General features: G+C 47.0%; 1 protein-coding gene across 1 annotated transcript in view; it reads left to right on the forward strand.

Annotated features, from left to right (window-relative positions):
* Zfp704 (zinc finger protein 704) overlaps window positions 1–16,128 on the forward strand; it is a 191,502-nt gene that overhangs the window by 142,169 nt on the left and 33,205 nt on the right. The window contains 2 exon segments of the mRNA NM_001447250.1: window positions 7,584–7,687; window positions 11,147–11,373. Coding sequence (NP_001434179.1) covers window positions 7,584–7,687; window positions 11,147–11,373 — 331 coding nt within the window.

Here is a 16,128-nt window from a genome sequence, read left to right on the forward strand (position 1 = left end):
GACTTTATCCATAGTTGTTAAGTTGGCAAACCAGCAAACGCTGGACTCGTTTTCTTCCAGTTCCCTGCATAAATGATTCTCTCCATAAACTGTGGCTGGCAGCTCTTTACATTGGCTGGACACATGTGGACTTGAGGCCCCCAGGTGATAACATGATGAGCCACACAGTACATCAGGGATGGCCCACCATGACCATGAGGGAGAGATGCAGCTTTGATGACAGTTTTCTCCTTGAGGGTATCTGGGACATTTCTTCATCGAGCAGACTGATCACTTCAGGCTTCCTGGATGACACAGGGCTCTGCCTTCCCATTACAGTAGACCTGCTGTTCCTCAATGAGTGGCAGGCCCTGCTGACAGGGCAGGACTGTGGGTCAGCTGGCTGACAGCCCAGACAGACAGCAGCCTGGTCAGAGGCAGCCCAGCCAAGAGGTTCCTGGAGAGAGTGGCGGCCTTCTGTGGACTTTTGAGGATAGCGGGCACACCCTCAGTGGGATGGAGAGAAGAAACTGGGAAGAAAGGAAAAGGCCGGCTGCTCCTGGAAGCAGAGCCGGGGACAGTAATGTCCTAGTAGAACAGAAATAGAAGCACAGACTCACATGCATACAGGACTCAAACACATACACATCCGGATACTCGACACAGATCACCAACTCACACAGAGATTCATACATGCACACGTGTACACACGACCCAGACACGTGGTTGTTACCAAGTTGCAAGCACTGCAAAACACACGACACCAGCCCACACAGACACAGATGCACATACATGGAGATCCACAAAGTACAGCTGTCAAAATAAACTCAGCAGTTTGTCACGTTCTCTCCGGTCTTCTTTGTCACCATGTGATGTGTAAGCGGCAGTCCCTGTTGTGACCACACGTTCAGAGAGAACACGGTTTCAGACTGCCTGTGACTCCTGGAGGACCATGTTGGGTGTAAGGAAAACGCTTCGGACACGCACAGTGAGAGAGCCTCTGAGGAAAGCTGGAGATGCTTCTCCAAGCTGTGTGCTTCCTGGGACTCCTCACTACATCAAGGGGTCCAGCTAATGACACGGGATTGTTTTCAGCGGATTTGAGACCTCTGATTTAATAATGGTCTTGCTGAGATTCTAGAGTTTACCAACGAATCCATGAGAATTTGTAAATACAAAAAATTATCACAGACATGGGAGAAAAATTAATGTTGCCTAGGTAGGCCAGGTTGGGTTTTGTTTGGCTGTTTGTTAGGACCCCGGGGGTGATCTGTTTAAAAGCTAAAAGCCTTTGCTTCTCACAAGACAGAAGTAAAGAATCCCTCAAGTCCAACAAGATGACGGTGTAAAAGTAGATAACCACAAGAGCCTTTAGATGTTTTGGTCTCTCTGCCTGTCACCCCTCAGCGACTTTCACTAACACCGTCCCCAAAACCTTCATGAAGAACTAACCTAAGCCAGGGGTTGGGGATGTCGAGAGTTAGAGAAATGCAAGTGGGGGTGAACCCCGTCCTGTGCAGGGGCTGAGAGCAAATACTGGAAATGCAGCAAGCTTTCCATACACCATGACGGCCTGACAGAGCAGCAGACAGCAGGAAGCAGTCGTCCTGAACTGAGTATTGAGGGCAGGTGGACAAGAGTAGGGGGAGCTAGTTCCCAGCAGAGGGCGGAGCTGGAGTCAAGGTCTAGGGAAGAGGGCCTAACTACTTAGGGAGGACGGTCAAACCCTGGAAAAGGCATCGTGCACTGCCCTGTGACTGATTCGGGTCGTGGGGACCAAGGTCTGTCATGTGGAACTTTGGACTCCATCCTGAAAGCAAGAGAGACTCCCGGGAAGGCATTTCTCTGTCCCCAGGACTGTTACACCATTGTTTGTTGTACATTGTTTGTCGGTAACTCCTATCTCAGACAAACTGGCGGACTGCACCTACATGAGAGATGTTAACATTTATCTTAGTCACTGTTCTGCTGTTGTGAAGAGACCATGACCACAGCAACTTTTATGAAAAGCGTATAATTAGAGCTGGCGTAAGGTTTCCGAAGTTAGTTCATTATTATTGTGGAAGAAGAGCATGGTGGCATGAAGGTAGACGTGACACTGGAGAAGTAGCTGAGGGTTCTACATCCAGAACCATACTCAGCAGGAAGAGAGCCACTGACCTGTGGGCTTGTGAAACCTCAAAGCTGACCAGACCCACATTCCAGCAGGGCCACACCCACTCCAGCAGGGCCACACCCACTCCAGCAGGGCCACACCTCCTGGTCCTCCTCAAGTATCCCTAGCTCCTGATGAGTAATCACTCAGACATAGGCACCTATGGGGGCCATGCTTATTCAAACCATCATGGCACCCATTACTTTTCTTAGAGGATTCCTATAGAAAAAGAAGCTTTTGTGCCTAATCACATGAATGGTTACCAAATATGATTTCCCAAACTCTTAGTCAAACCTTCCTGGATTCCAAGGCTGGGTGTAGATTCTTCAGCTTCCCTGGAAGAAGGGTTTTCACTTCTGGACCTTGTTTCCAGGTACTCACGAGCCTCGGCAGCAGCTGAACTCTCCCCTCACATGTACAGCTCTGAGTTCGAGCCCAGCGCTGAAAGCAGAAGAGGTGATTGGCCAGTCTAGACAACAGGTTTTAGTAGTTGACAGGAACTAGATCTGTACTAATTTAAGGAAGGTATTATCCAACTTTATTTCTAGTTCTTACTACAACACTCTAATTATAGATAAATATTGTTCATGACACCCTAGAGTGTAAGGGCTTCTTTCCTTGGCCTGGATGATGTATAAAATGGTGATGAAGATTACTCTTCCTTTAACAGTAATTCTAAGTATTGCTAAGTTCCATAAACCTCAAGGTGAGTGTGGAGGAGAAATTATCTTTTAGTTAGGTCTCTGCCTTAGCAAATGTTGGATTGGTGTGGCCTGCAATAATCAATTCAATTTCAAATTAAAAGAAGGTATTTATTCTGACCCCAAGTGCCCCCTTCCAGCTACTCGAGTCTACCAGCAGTCTATGCAGCAATTTTCTCCAACTGTAGCGGATCCTACTTCATGTATCATCTCTTAGTGTTAATTATAAGGCTTTAATCTGCAACACTAATTAATCAGTAATTAGATAGTACAGTACGAAAAGAAATTAACAAAGATAAAAACAAAAACACCACACAAGCACTGTAGCATCTGATAACTTGATCCAGAATCTTCTTGAGAAATCTGGGTTAAGTGATCATTAGCATACACCCCTTTGACTTTGTCGGTGGTGACCTCCGGTAACTAATGGGACGCATGAAGGTAGTCCAGATAAATAAACACGTGCGTTAGCTAGTGGCTGTGGCGTACACCTATGATCCCTGCACTCTGGAGGCAGAGGCAGGAGGATCGCAGCAGTGTTCAAGGCCAGCCCATCTAAACAGTAAGTTTCAAGCCAGCAAGGAAAACAGAGTGAGACTCTGTGTCCAGAGTCTGCAAAAGCTCAACAGGCATAAAGATACTTGCTTACACTAATTCGTCATCATTGTCTTCCTCCTCTTCCTCCTCCCTTCTCTTCTTCTTCCTCTTCCTCCTCCTCATCGGAAATCTGCTTTATGAGGATCACTAATTACTTTGAAACGTACTAGTAGTAAAATATAAATGCATGGTTTAAAGTGATGTGTAAAATAAATGCATAGTTTATAGTGGTGTGCTCTCTACTGCTTCTCACTTTAAAATACACATAAAGTAGCTTTCTGATTTTTGTTTTTTAATATTTTATTAGCACTTAGCAGTTACACAGAATAACAGATTTCACGATAACATTTTCCTACATGTATATAATGTACTTGAATTATGTTTAAGCCCACTGCCTTCTCCATCCCCCTCTCCTTGATAGTTCTTCCTGGTAAGTTCCACTTTAATGTCTACTTTAATGTCTTTTTTTCTTTGTACTTTTCTAGATTTAAATTTTATGTATGTGTTTATTTGGTGAGGTAATCATTGGGGGCACTTAGAGACATGAGCGAGAGGTTATTGGCAGGACCATGAGTATCTTACCAGAGGTTTAGCTCTAGGAAAAAGTCTCTTCTTCCAGCAACCTTTGGTTCTTTGGAGGGTGTGGGTCTTGCCAGCCCCTCCCCTCTCCTATCTTTTATGCACGTCCTCATGGCTGCCCATCCTCACCCTCTCTTTCCACAGTGTTCTCTGAGCCTTGGGGAGAGTGACAGAGACAGCCCACTTGTGACTGAGCATTCAGCAGTCACTTGCAGTCCTTTCCCTGGCTGGTTCTCTATAGCTCCTGCTGTCCACCAAGGGTGCTGACAGGAGCAGTGTCCATAGACGTCATAGACAGTGTCATAGACTGTCAGCACTGTCACTCAGAAGCAGCCGCCGTCACCTCCCCACTGGTGTCTCTGACCTCCTCCCAGTTCTAACAGAAGGTGGTTGATTGCTCCCATAAGCCTTTGCAATCTTGTACAGTACTTGTGGGTACGTGCTGCCCCTCTAGTCAGTAGTATAGATTTCAGTCTGCAAAGGGGTGAGGCTGTTGACAGCTCTCCCCAACAGCCTCCCTAGCACCTTCAAGCTCTGAGGAGCTAGCCAACATGAAAGAAACTTCCATCCTGGACCTCACCAACCTGGTCTATAACTGGTGTGATGTGTGCCTGACCAGGGCACATGGCCTTCCATCAGAGCCATTAAATATTTGAATTGTCAGCTAGACCTCTAAAACAAAATGTTTACCTTACGTTAAAAAATATAAACACCTTTGAAAATCATGCAAAAAGAATTAGTGGAAAGAGACTCTGAAACCGAGATGGATGTGGACGGATGTCCAACAAGTACTTACTGTTGGAAACTGGGGGAGGGCATGTAGCAGCACCTTCCTGTCCTCTAGTGTGGCCTTCTGAGTGCCAGGTGCCTGCTCCTCTCGTCCTGGTTTTAGAACTTTTGTAAATAACAGTGTGTTGGTTGTGTATTTTCTCATTGCTGTCATCAGATGCCTGACAGAAGCACATAAGAATCCATTTATCTCACGATTTTGAGAGACCAGGAACTAGACTCAGTGGTAGGCAGAAAGGTAAGGAGAGAAGAGGGCACGTCTAGATTTCCAGGATGGATAGCTCCTTCCTCAGCCTCCTGCCCAAGACAAAAGCCTGGCAGCTGGTCCCCCGCCAGCAGGCCTGGCCTACGGACTGGCTCAGGTTCAAGGCCTGATCAGGACATGTTATACCACATGAGATTACACCACAGTTGCAGACCAATCAAGCATCATGCCTGTCTTCAAACTGGCCAACCATGGAGTAGGGAGGAAGACCTCCATGGCTCTGAAAGCCTCCTTTCTCCTTTTTCCTACTCTGTTACCATGACTACATAAGGAATCTGAGATCGCACAACCCTCAAGAGGGAGCATGAAGACGGTTTACCTCCTTTCCTGGTGTTGCTTCTCTGTAGGAAACCAGCATCACCATTTGCTGGCTGTTAGGCTCCTGTACACCGTGATGAATAGAAAATTTGTGTGGCGGCAGCTGAGTGTGTATGCAGGGTTTTCTGCCTCTGAGCTTGTGCCATTGTCTTTTAAGTTTCCACAGAAGCAATTTATGGTCCCGCTTCCTGCTTGCTTATAGAAGTATTTTTATTTGCCAGGCATGAAAGAAATGATTTACCTTTTGATGGAACAGTTTAGGGAGTAAGCACATAGGGACTTTGAGAAGAATTTTACAGGAAAATTTCAAAGGTTTCCGTCCTCTGGTACCTTGCATTGGAAGAAGTATAATACACATAATAATTTAGTACCATTGTGGAAATCAGGAAGTCAAACTACTTTTCTGTAACTTCACGATGAAACTAGTTAACAGTCAGTTGCTCATCCTGTTGCTATGACAAAAATACCTGAGGAAACTAGCCAAGAGGAGCATTTATTTTGGCCCCAGTTTGAGAGTACAGCCTTAACTGTAGAGAAGTCATGCAGGGGAGCTTGAGACAGACGTCCCATCGTATCTGAGGCAGGGAAGCAAAGAATGATAGATGGTTCTTCTCAGCTAGCTTTCTCCCTTTGAGTAATTCCAGCCTCCAAGCTGTAGAATGTCTCAGCACACATTTAAGGTCAGTCTCTACCTCAGTTCACCTAACCTAGTAAGTTCCTCTCAGGTGGCCTTAGAGGTTTGTTGCCATACGATTCTAAGTCCCTTCAAGAAGAGGAGCTTAACCATCTCAGTCAGCACCCTTCCCGGCATCCTGTGCAAGTGAAAGCTTTTCCCTCCGCTCAGCTGTGAAGCAGTGATGTGAAGCGTTCAGGCCTCTGGTTCTCAGCCTTTACAGATCTGCAGCACACCTGTGAAGGAAGCCACATTTGTCAGTGTGACAGTCCATCTGCAGATACAGCTTATTAATCCGCTGCTGTGCTTCCTGACACACTGCTCCCTAATTGGAAGATGTTCGTCTCCCGGGAGGGAGTGTCATTTACTTTATGTCAGTGTACCACATAAATGTTTGCCTCTCAGATTTATCTTCTCCGTAGAAATAAGCTTACGCAAGCTGACTCTAGTCACCATGATGGCTATCTTACACCTTCTTGGTTAACTGGCCAGAATTAAATGAGAACAACCTTGTGGTCTCGCTCAGTAATCATAGATGTTCCCACGCTCTCTCGACCTTGAGTAAGATGTGGAAAATAAAATGAGAACCAGGCGTGAGAGCTGAGATTGCTCAGTGGTGAGAGCGCCAGGGTTCAGAACCTTAGAAACCTAGCTGTCAGGTGCTCACCTGTGACTCCAGCCTCCAAAGGTATATATAGGTGGGCAGTCCTGAGCAAGCTGGCTGGCAGCACCCTGCCTCAGTGAAGAAGGTAGACGAGGTATACAGGAAGACTCCCAACGTGAACCTGGGACCTTCATATGCATGAACACAGCCCCTCCACCCACCCACCCACCCACTTACATAAAGTACACACATGCACACCGTGTAAAGTGCAGTGGGGGATTCTCGGGTTTAAACACCTCTGAATGCTTCTCTTGCTTGGTTGCTGCCCTGTCAGTGGAGGCTCTTGGGAGTACTCATGCTGATACTAGAGCCATCCAGATACCACTTCCCCCCACCAGCCCTACAATCACAGCCCCCATCCTACTCCCAACCACCATTCTTTTCATCTGTATCCTGTCAGTGATCTCGCCACCTTCCTTTTCTGTTCTGCCTTTCCTAAACTCCATTCTGCATGGTGCTGGCCCAGCTTTGTCTACATGTATTTGCCCTGTTATGTGCATGGGCCCGCTGAAAGTGTTCAGTGACTCATCTCCACGTAGAATAAAGGAGAAACATTGGCACAGGGCTGTCTGTTCTGGGTGGTTTGTCTGTCTCGTTCAGCATTGCCAGCACCTGCAGCAGCATGTGTCTGGCTCGTCAGCACACCCAACAGGTAGTTATGAATGAAGGTACCCTGCCCTCTTCTTTCTGGTGCATATGGCTTCAGTTGGATCTCTTGGCCTCTTATCCATAAATCAACTCACACAACGTTGGATTTTTCTCTGAGGATTCATTAGAAAGTGTATGTGGTGGCCTGTAATGGCTTGTTTGTCCTCCGTGGATAGAGTGAGCCCAGACAGACAGCATTTCTTACTGTTTTACAGGAAATCTTCAGAGGAACTGGACATGGACAAGGTGACTGCGGCCATGGTATTGACCAGCTTGTCAACCAGCCCTTTGGTCCGAAGCCCTCCTGTGCGACCTAATGGTGAGTCTGGAGTATGGACTGTGGGAATGTGCCCATTAGCACCAAGAGCATGACCTCTCTCTCCTAGGAATTTCATTCCTCCCAATAAACAGTTAGTTTCAATCAGGGAATGTGTAGGAAATAGAGACCCTAGGCCAGCAGCCTCTCCTTCCTCCTCTCCCAGGATTCTGCTGTGCTCACCTAGGCAGCTCAGTTACCAAGCTCTGCCACTTGTTTACTCCGTTTTAGGACATATCTGTGTCGTACTTATGTGCCTTTTTCCCGGTAACTGGAGAATGGTCTAAGGAACTTGTTTTCCCAGCATAATTTCCTTTTGATTGGACCAGTGAAGGTTGAGTAGTTTATAAAAGCATTACCACATACTTCATAACGAAAGAGAGTTCACTGTGTACTTATCAGATACTACCTGGAAGATGTGAATACCTCAACAGAGTATAAATAGTGGCCATACTCCTAGAGAGTACAGTCTCTTGGGGGGAAATGCTGTCAGTCACGGCCTTGTTAATAGCTAGCACATTGACTGAGCACTGACTTGCTGTCTCTGCTGCTTGCTCTATTTCATTATCTTTCTACCAACAAGTGTATGAGATGCTGTTACCACTGCTCTACAGATAAGTAAGCCAGAGCCAAGGCATGTGTGGATTGACTTCTAAATGGCAGAACTGTATTTCTAGTTCCTGTCTTCTCCATTCCAGGACTGCCTTTCTGATCGTGCTTCATTTCATCTGCCTGATAAATCGGGGAAGCAGACAGTGGGGGAGAAGGTGGATGGATGAGACTAGGCACTTTGTCATGACAGGCCCTGCATGCCTGGCTAGAAATCTGTATTCTGAGGCCATGAGAGAGCATCTGAAGGGATCCGCACAGACAGTGGAAACTTGGGTTTGGGGTACCAGGCAGCATACACGCATGTGTGTGTGTGAGTATGTGCATTTAAATATAGACATACACAGATGAACTTATAGATACCGCATAAGCACATGTGTTGAGATGAAGTGGCCATTCTCGCCTAGTGGCCTTTGGGAAGCTCTCGACAAATACCCGGATTTGCCTTTCTCACCCAGGCAGCATGGCTGGAGGTAAAACTGGAACCCCCCCCCCCTGTAAAAAAAATTCTAGGAAAGAGTTCGAATGCTTAAAATTAATCACTTTTATTATACAATTTTTTGAGACCATTTCTATTGTTACTTTGTACTTAAAGGTTAAAATTAAAATAAGCCTTTTGATTTTTCAATTGCAAATTTCTGTTAGCTCAGCAACAAGAGTGTGCCATTGCTCACCTGTGGTTTAAAAATAACACAATGTCCTTACCTGGGCGTGAGGGCACGGCACGTGCTTCTCATCTCAGGGCCAAAGGTAGGTGGGTCTCTGTGAATTGATGAGGCCAGCCTGGTATACAGAGAGAGACCCTGCCTATGGATGGATGGATGGATGGATGGATGGATGGATGGATGGGTGGGTGGGTGGATGAGCTGGCCTACACAGAGACCCTGCCTCAAAAATAAACAAATAAACATATAAATAAAAACTTTTAAAAATAACTACTTAACTACTAAATTTGATGTCTCCCACTGGTTTGCAAAAGGAAACAAATTTTTAAGCAAGGGGTGCAATTTATAATAACAAGGTCACTAGTTTTTGGAAGAATAGCGTCGTTCTCCAGAATTATGGTGTATCAGTGAGTTTGCAGAAGCTGTTATGGTCTTATTCTATGCCTGCCTTGTTCCATTAGGAGGTAGCTTTGCAAATAGGTGAGAACCCAGCTGGGCCCATAGGCATCTTTGACTCATACTCAACATAAGGAGATGCTGTAGCCTAAGAAACAGTCCTTGCTGTATTTGTCTTCCCGGTTAAAGACTGAAGGGAGACTTCACAAGCTGGGAAGCCGACGCACTGGTGTAGCACACTGCGAGAACGGCTAGTTTTCAAAAGCAGTTCAGCTGCCCCGTCACGATGAGGCACCACGTGTGTACAGCACGTGTGTGCAGCACTGTCGTACAGCACTGCCGCCTTGATTTTATTGTACAAGTGTGAGATAGGGTACTCGAGGAAGCCGCTGGTTTTCACACTTCACGATAGTTTGAGGAGGTCACTGCATCCATCCATCTCTGCCATCAGTCTGCAGGAAGGAACTGCTAAGTCACTTTGTGATGCTAGCAGGGGAGTATAAATGACTGTTTAATTGTGGCAGAGGCTCGCCACCATGAAACGGCAGCTTCTGTAGCACTTCAGCTCCAAACTCAGTGACTTCTACTCAACTTTTTGCTTGATGCAGTTGAGGAATTTGCTGGAAATCTATAATTAATTAGATAAGGGTCATGATTTCCCACAAATGCTAGTCTACTAGTCATCTTCGCTGCATGAATAATTACACAGACATTAATAGTATTTTTTTAATGAGGCATTTTGGGATTTTTCTCCTCCCCCCTCATAATTAGTTTTAATATATTCACAATGCACATAAATATGGAAGAGAAACTATCCAGAAAGAAAGTAGAATTTATATAAATGCTAATTAAGTTTGGGCATCTTGAAAGATAAAGTAAATCTGCTCTGACATTAGCAGGAAGAAACCTTTGCATCAGACTTCAGCTGGGCACCAGTCTAGTCTGTAGGCACTGCCAGTAAAGTCTGACGCCACCCGGCTCGGCCACAGAGGAAAGAGGGTGCTCACAGTGGAGGACCTACATGCTCTGACCTTGGCCAGCCAGGGTCACTTACTAGGTAGAGAGGAGGCAGATGAACTTCCTGTGAGGTTCAAATGGAGACAGGTGTCCAAGTGCTTGAAACTGCAGAGGTGTTCCCTACGGCATGGGGTGGCCTGCAGCTCAGGCATGTAAGCAGAACCGGGGATTGATAAGTGGGGGAGGATACTAGTAATCGGGGGCCAGAGGGAAGAGTGAATGACGGATCATGACCTGATATACGGACATGCCACCCCAGAGCCCCCTATCATATACTCTGACTTTGAAAATTAAGTTTAAAGGGATGTCAAAGCAGTCCGAATATAAGGCCCTGTTATTTGTTTTAAGCAGCAGCGGGAACTTGCTTTAGATGCCGATCTAGAAATTAATTACCATCTCTCACAGAATCTTCTTCTGATTTCTTAAGTATATATCCCAAGAACCATAGTCACACGAGGAAAGCCATTTTTAAACAGTAGAATTGAAATAGGGAGGTGCAGGGTGGAGGCTTGGTGGCCAGATCATCTGGGAGGCTACCACGAGCAGTCTCCCTCTCAGAAGCACTGGAGCCAGCAAACCAGAGGCCCCACAGTTGGTGAACAAGAAGTCACGGTTATTTTCTTGTTCTTGTATGATCTCCACCAATTCCAAGGAAGGGGCTGCCCGGCAGAACCAGACAGCCGTGCTGTTGTTCGGCTAGAATGGCCGCTTAGAAATAACTGGGGCAGGCAGGAACGTAACGTGGGGTTCTCACTTGCTATCCCCGTGCTCACAGAGGGTCTCAGCGGGTCCTGGAAGGAAGGCGCACCATCCAGCAGCAGCAGCAGTGGCTACTGGAGCTGGAGCGCTCCGAGTGACCAGTCCAACCCCTCCACACCCTCTCCGCCACTGTCGGCTGACAGCTTCAAGCCCTTCCGTAGCCCTGTTCCACTTGACGATGGCATCGATGAGGCAGAGGCCAGCAACCTGCTCTTCGACGAGCCCATTCCCAGGAAGAGAAAGGTAGGTGGGTTGTGCACCATGTTCTGCACTCACAGTCCAGGTGTAAGTCTCACCCCACGCCTGGCCTTAGCCGCCCCTGACTTTGTCAGTCTCCCTATTTAAGGCCAAAACTGAGTGGAGCTCCATGTCTGTGTCCCATCCTGCCTATGTGCTCATTGTCTGTGTATGCATGTCTGTGAATGCATGTCTGTGTGTGCATTGTCTGTGTATGCATGTCTGTGTATGCATGTCTGTGTATGCATGTCTGTGTATGCATTGTCTGTGCATGTCTGTGCATGCATGTCTATGTATGTGTGTCTGTGTGCATGTCTGTGTATGCATAGTCTATGTATGCATTGTCTGTGTGTGCATGTCTGTGTGTACATTGTCTGTGTGTGCATGTCTGTGTATGCATGTCTATGTATGCATTGTCTGTGCATGTCTGTACATGCATGTCTATGTATGTGTGTCTGTGTGTGCATGTCTGTGTATGCATAGTCTATGCATGCATTGTCTGTGTGTGCATGTCTGGGTGTGCATGTCTATATGCATGTCTGTGTGTACATTGTCTGTGTGTGCATGTCTGTGTGTGCATGTCTGTGTGTGCATTGTCTGTGTGTACATTGTCTGTGTGTGCATGTCTGTGTGTGGATGTCTGGGTATGCATTGTCTTAACACCCTGACCTTTTTCGGAAGCTGAAATGCTGGACTGAGGCTTCCTGTGGGTACATGCTCTTAAAATATAGTATTTTCGCTTTTCTGCTTCTGTTAGCCCAAAAGGGTTTGTTCGTTTTTATACAGCTAGATGGGAAAGATACATAAAAGTTAGCACATAAACACATCTACTCCATGCCAAAAATTATGTTTCCAGAACAAAAATGTAAAGAAGAGCTAGGTGGATTATTCTGGTAGATTAGAGCTCAGCAGACTGACTGGGAAGACACGTGTTCATCCTCACAGCATAGCTCTGTAGAGACCCAGGATACGTTTGTTCCTTGCCTTGCAGTTCACGGAGCCTCCATCCAAACCCAGGCTCTTCGTCTCACCAAGCAGCCCACCTTCATTTGTTATCACCGTTTTCTGGAGTTTGGGTTTTTCTGACATTTATTTATTTATGCTGCGTGTTGTGTGTTGGTTGTGTATATAGAGGTCAGACAACAGCTTGTCAGAGTTGGTCTCTCCTTCACCATGTGGGCTCTGGGAATTGAACTCAGCTTTGGCAGCAAGCGCCTTTACCCATTAAGCCACTCAGTTTATAGAAGCATTTTTATTTCATAGACTGCAGCACTGGCTGCTAATCTAGAGAACATTTTAGCATTGTTTGAAAGTTATGTGAAATTGTGATTTTTATGCTGGTTTTTAAATATTATGTGGTGTCATCATTTCTTAAATATGATTCATAAACAAGGCAGACTGCGGCCTTGGGGGTGCAGTCAACCTTGTCCTTCCCTGAATGCTGTTGGAGATGGAAACAAAGAGGTGGCATTGCCTCTCTGCCTCCCTCAGCATCACTCACCGTGTGCAGCAGTGAGCACTACCTGGCTCTCTCTGGGCATGCTCCAAGGATAGGGCCATCTTTACCAGAAAGGAGGCCTTTGTGCAGCATCCTGTGTTCCCAGAAGGAGGGTCCTGAAGAGTCCATTTTATTCAAGGGAGCTCTGCGAGACACTGGGATTCACTGGGTGAGTCAGGGAGAACTAACACTTGGATAGCTGCAGACAGGGCAGACAGCAGTGTGGAGCTGGACTCTTCGTTAGCCTGTCGTTCCCAGGGTATCTGAGCAAGCAGTCCTGACACAGGAGTGTGGCCAGTGTTGTGACAAATCTCACACAGCAGGGGCTTCCAAAGTGCATTAATGAATTAATTAATCACCTATCAGAAATATGTTTATATGGGGTATAGAACCAAAAGTCGCGTTCTTACCTGGTTAGGCTGCATTGGTCTGACTCAGGTAGGCAGTCTACATACTTCAGCAAAGTCAGCAAGCAGTCACATCACCAGAGGAAAGAATGGGAGTTTCATTCCAGCAGGGAAACATACTTGGTGCAATGCAAGCTTGTGGACTGGAGGTCAGATCATCAGAACCCTTTGAAGATGGACGCAGTAGTTCCCAGTGTTTCTGTGATGGAGACAGAAGAATCTCTGAAACCTCACAGGCTGGATACTCAGGCGCACACAGCAACTAACAAGAGGTCCTGCTGTCTCAAACATGATGAGTGGCAAGGACCAACACCCAGGATGCCCTCTGACCTCCAGATGTACATCATCACAGCCTGCACATGCACGCGCGCGCGCGCGCGCACACACACACACACACACACACACACACACACACACACACACAGAGAGAGAGAGAGAGAGAGAGAGAGAGAGAGAGAGAGAGAGAGAGGGAGGAGCGCAAGCACTTATTGAGGACCACAGGCTCTGCTCACAAATGCTAGGTGTAGACATGAATGGGTCAGTTAGAACTAGGTGTTTTCTTCCTCTAGACTCAGCCTTCCCCACAGCAGTGGGGACTGACAGCCACCATGTTTTGCAGCTTTGGCCTTTTGTATTTAAAATTACTTTGAGTAGTTAAGAAAATAGGTCAGCCTGCCATTCACCCTGTTGTTTACTTAGTGAACTGATATTTATTGAGCACCATTAGGCAAAATGCTGAATACCTGGAAGCAGGGGGCACGAGAGCTGGGCAGGCACAGGTTGATGTGTGGAGGGGCCAGAGTAGTGTCCAAAGCTGTCTTCAATGTCGCAGGATACAAGCTGTGCCCTTACAGTTATTTTTCATTTCAAACCATGCCTCAAACGCCTCTACAGAACTCACCAAAGTACCTGCAATGCCACTTCTGTCTCAGTGCCTTTCTGGGCTGAATGGCTCCCACCAAAGAGGACTGTTCTGTCATCAATACAGTGGTGACTTAAAAATACACAACGGCATTTGCACGTGCACCCAGGGAGTGGGCTCCAAGAAATGTATCTCTTGGACATCAAAGAAACCTCAGAATTTGCCATAAAAGATGGGAACTCCAGCTGTATACACAACAACCAGGCTAACAACGCCATCTTGGAGAACGGAAAAAGGAGTATTCTACAGCATGTTTGTGTTTGGCTGGAAAACGTAATGAGGACGCTCATTAGTAACCTGTGTCCATTAGGTCCAGATGTCTGTAGTCCTGAGGGATGAGAACTGACTACCCAGTGTCAAAGTTATAAACCTAAGAAGTAACTAATTTGTCTGGATAGACAGACAAACAGACAGACAGACAGACAGACAGTCTGTTGTCGACGGAGCTTTGAAGATCATCTTCATTTCCTGCCTGTTCTTTTAGATCCTTGCTGTCCATTTGAAGTCAGCAGTCATTTGCAGTGGTCACATGTCCAGTGGAGGTTGTTTGAGACCCTCCTAGACCAGGTTCCTCCAGGTTGACTCTTAGGCTGTGAGTCTAATAAGAGGTGAGCAGGAGAGAAGATTCACTGAAGGTGGGGCCAGCATCGCCCTCTCTGGGGTTTTCATCTCAGCTGCGTCCTGGCATGTGAGTGGGTCCTGTATGGGGTCCATCCCTGAACGTTTGGAAGCACCCGACCGACCCACATCTATCCTCCGCAGAACGCCGTATCGGCCCTCCAGCTGTCACCTTCTTTTTATAAACCTGGTGATGTGTGCCTCACACCCTGAGGGACAGTTGTGAAGTTGTTAACTGTGAGTCCACGTGCGAGAGCAGGGCGCCATTCGACAGACATCCACTCCACAGACTGTAAACACGGAAGAAGCAAGCGTTCACTGCACGTCATGGTCACCACCTGCTCTTTCTGACCTGCAGACACTCACGTGACCAAGTGTGAAGTGCTTTGATCTTCCTGAGAAGTATTTTCTGACAATCACTATATTTGCATGTTTTGTCAGTCGATCGGATGCTTTTAAACGCAGCCTTTCGTTCAATCGTACCCGCGGTTTTCAGTACAACCTGATTCGCACTCTGCAGAGGCAGCTGATTGATTTGTACGGGTTGCCCAAGGTTGTTTATGTTGTGACAGAAATACAGCGAGCTTAGCATAAATAATAGAGGATGCCTGTGAAGCAAAATGAGTTACAGAAAGCGCGATCCCTCGGCCCGCAGAGGGGAATGGCGTGTGGGCAGCATAGTCAGCCACCACTGCATGGCCCGGTGGGAGCGAAGCACTGACGGACGTTTCAGAGGGAAGCTGAGGCAGGAGAGGGACTCAGACCCTTTTCCTGGGCGGAGCACCCATTCCTCAGCCACAGCAGTGAGAATGTGAGAGGTTATCTGGGCTCTGCAAGTCAGTTGGCCATCTTTGGGAGGGCAGAGCCTAGCCCGCTTTTCCCTCGGGTTTCAAGTAGATTGGGACTTTGAGAAGGTGCAGTTCCTGTCATGACCACAAGGTGATGCAATGACCCAGAGTATGGGCACTCTGGTACCCGAGAAAACCAATTCTGTAGAAGGCAAAAAGGTAAACTACAATTCCACAAGACCCTCTGGAAAACCCAAAGTACTGATAAGTAAGAAAAAGGCCAGATTCCTGCTTCTACCATATCTAGGTGTGGTGTTCTGTGTATTCTGAAGTTGGGATGGCACCTCTGGCGTTTCAGCCTGCTATCTGAAAAATAAAAATGGAGGTACCATCCTGATGCGGCTGCTGTAAGGATTGCATGGGAAGAGGGGAGAGCAGTAGAATGCAGCTGCTAGGGCCGTGCCGTGCCGTGCCGTGCCGTGCCGTGCCGTGCCGTGCCGTGCCGTGCTGTGCTTTTGCCCTTGGATA

This window comes from Rattus norvegicus, chromosome 2, assembly GCF_021556685.1.
Source record: "Rattus norvegicus strain SHRSP/BbbUtx chromosome 2, alternate assembly SHRSP_T2T, whole genome shotgun sequence".
NCBI classification, from domain to species: domain Eukaryota; kingdom Metazoa; phylum Chordata; class Mammalia; order Rodentia; family Muridae; genus Rattus; species Rattus norvegicus.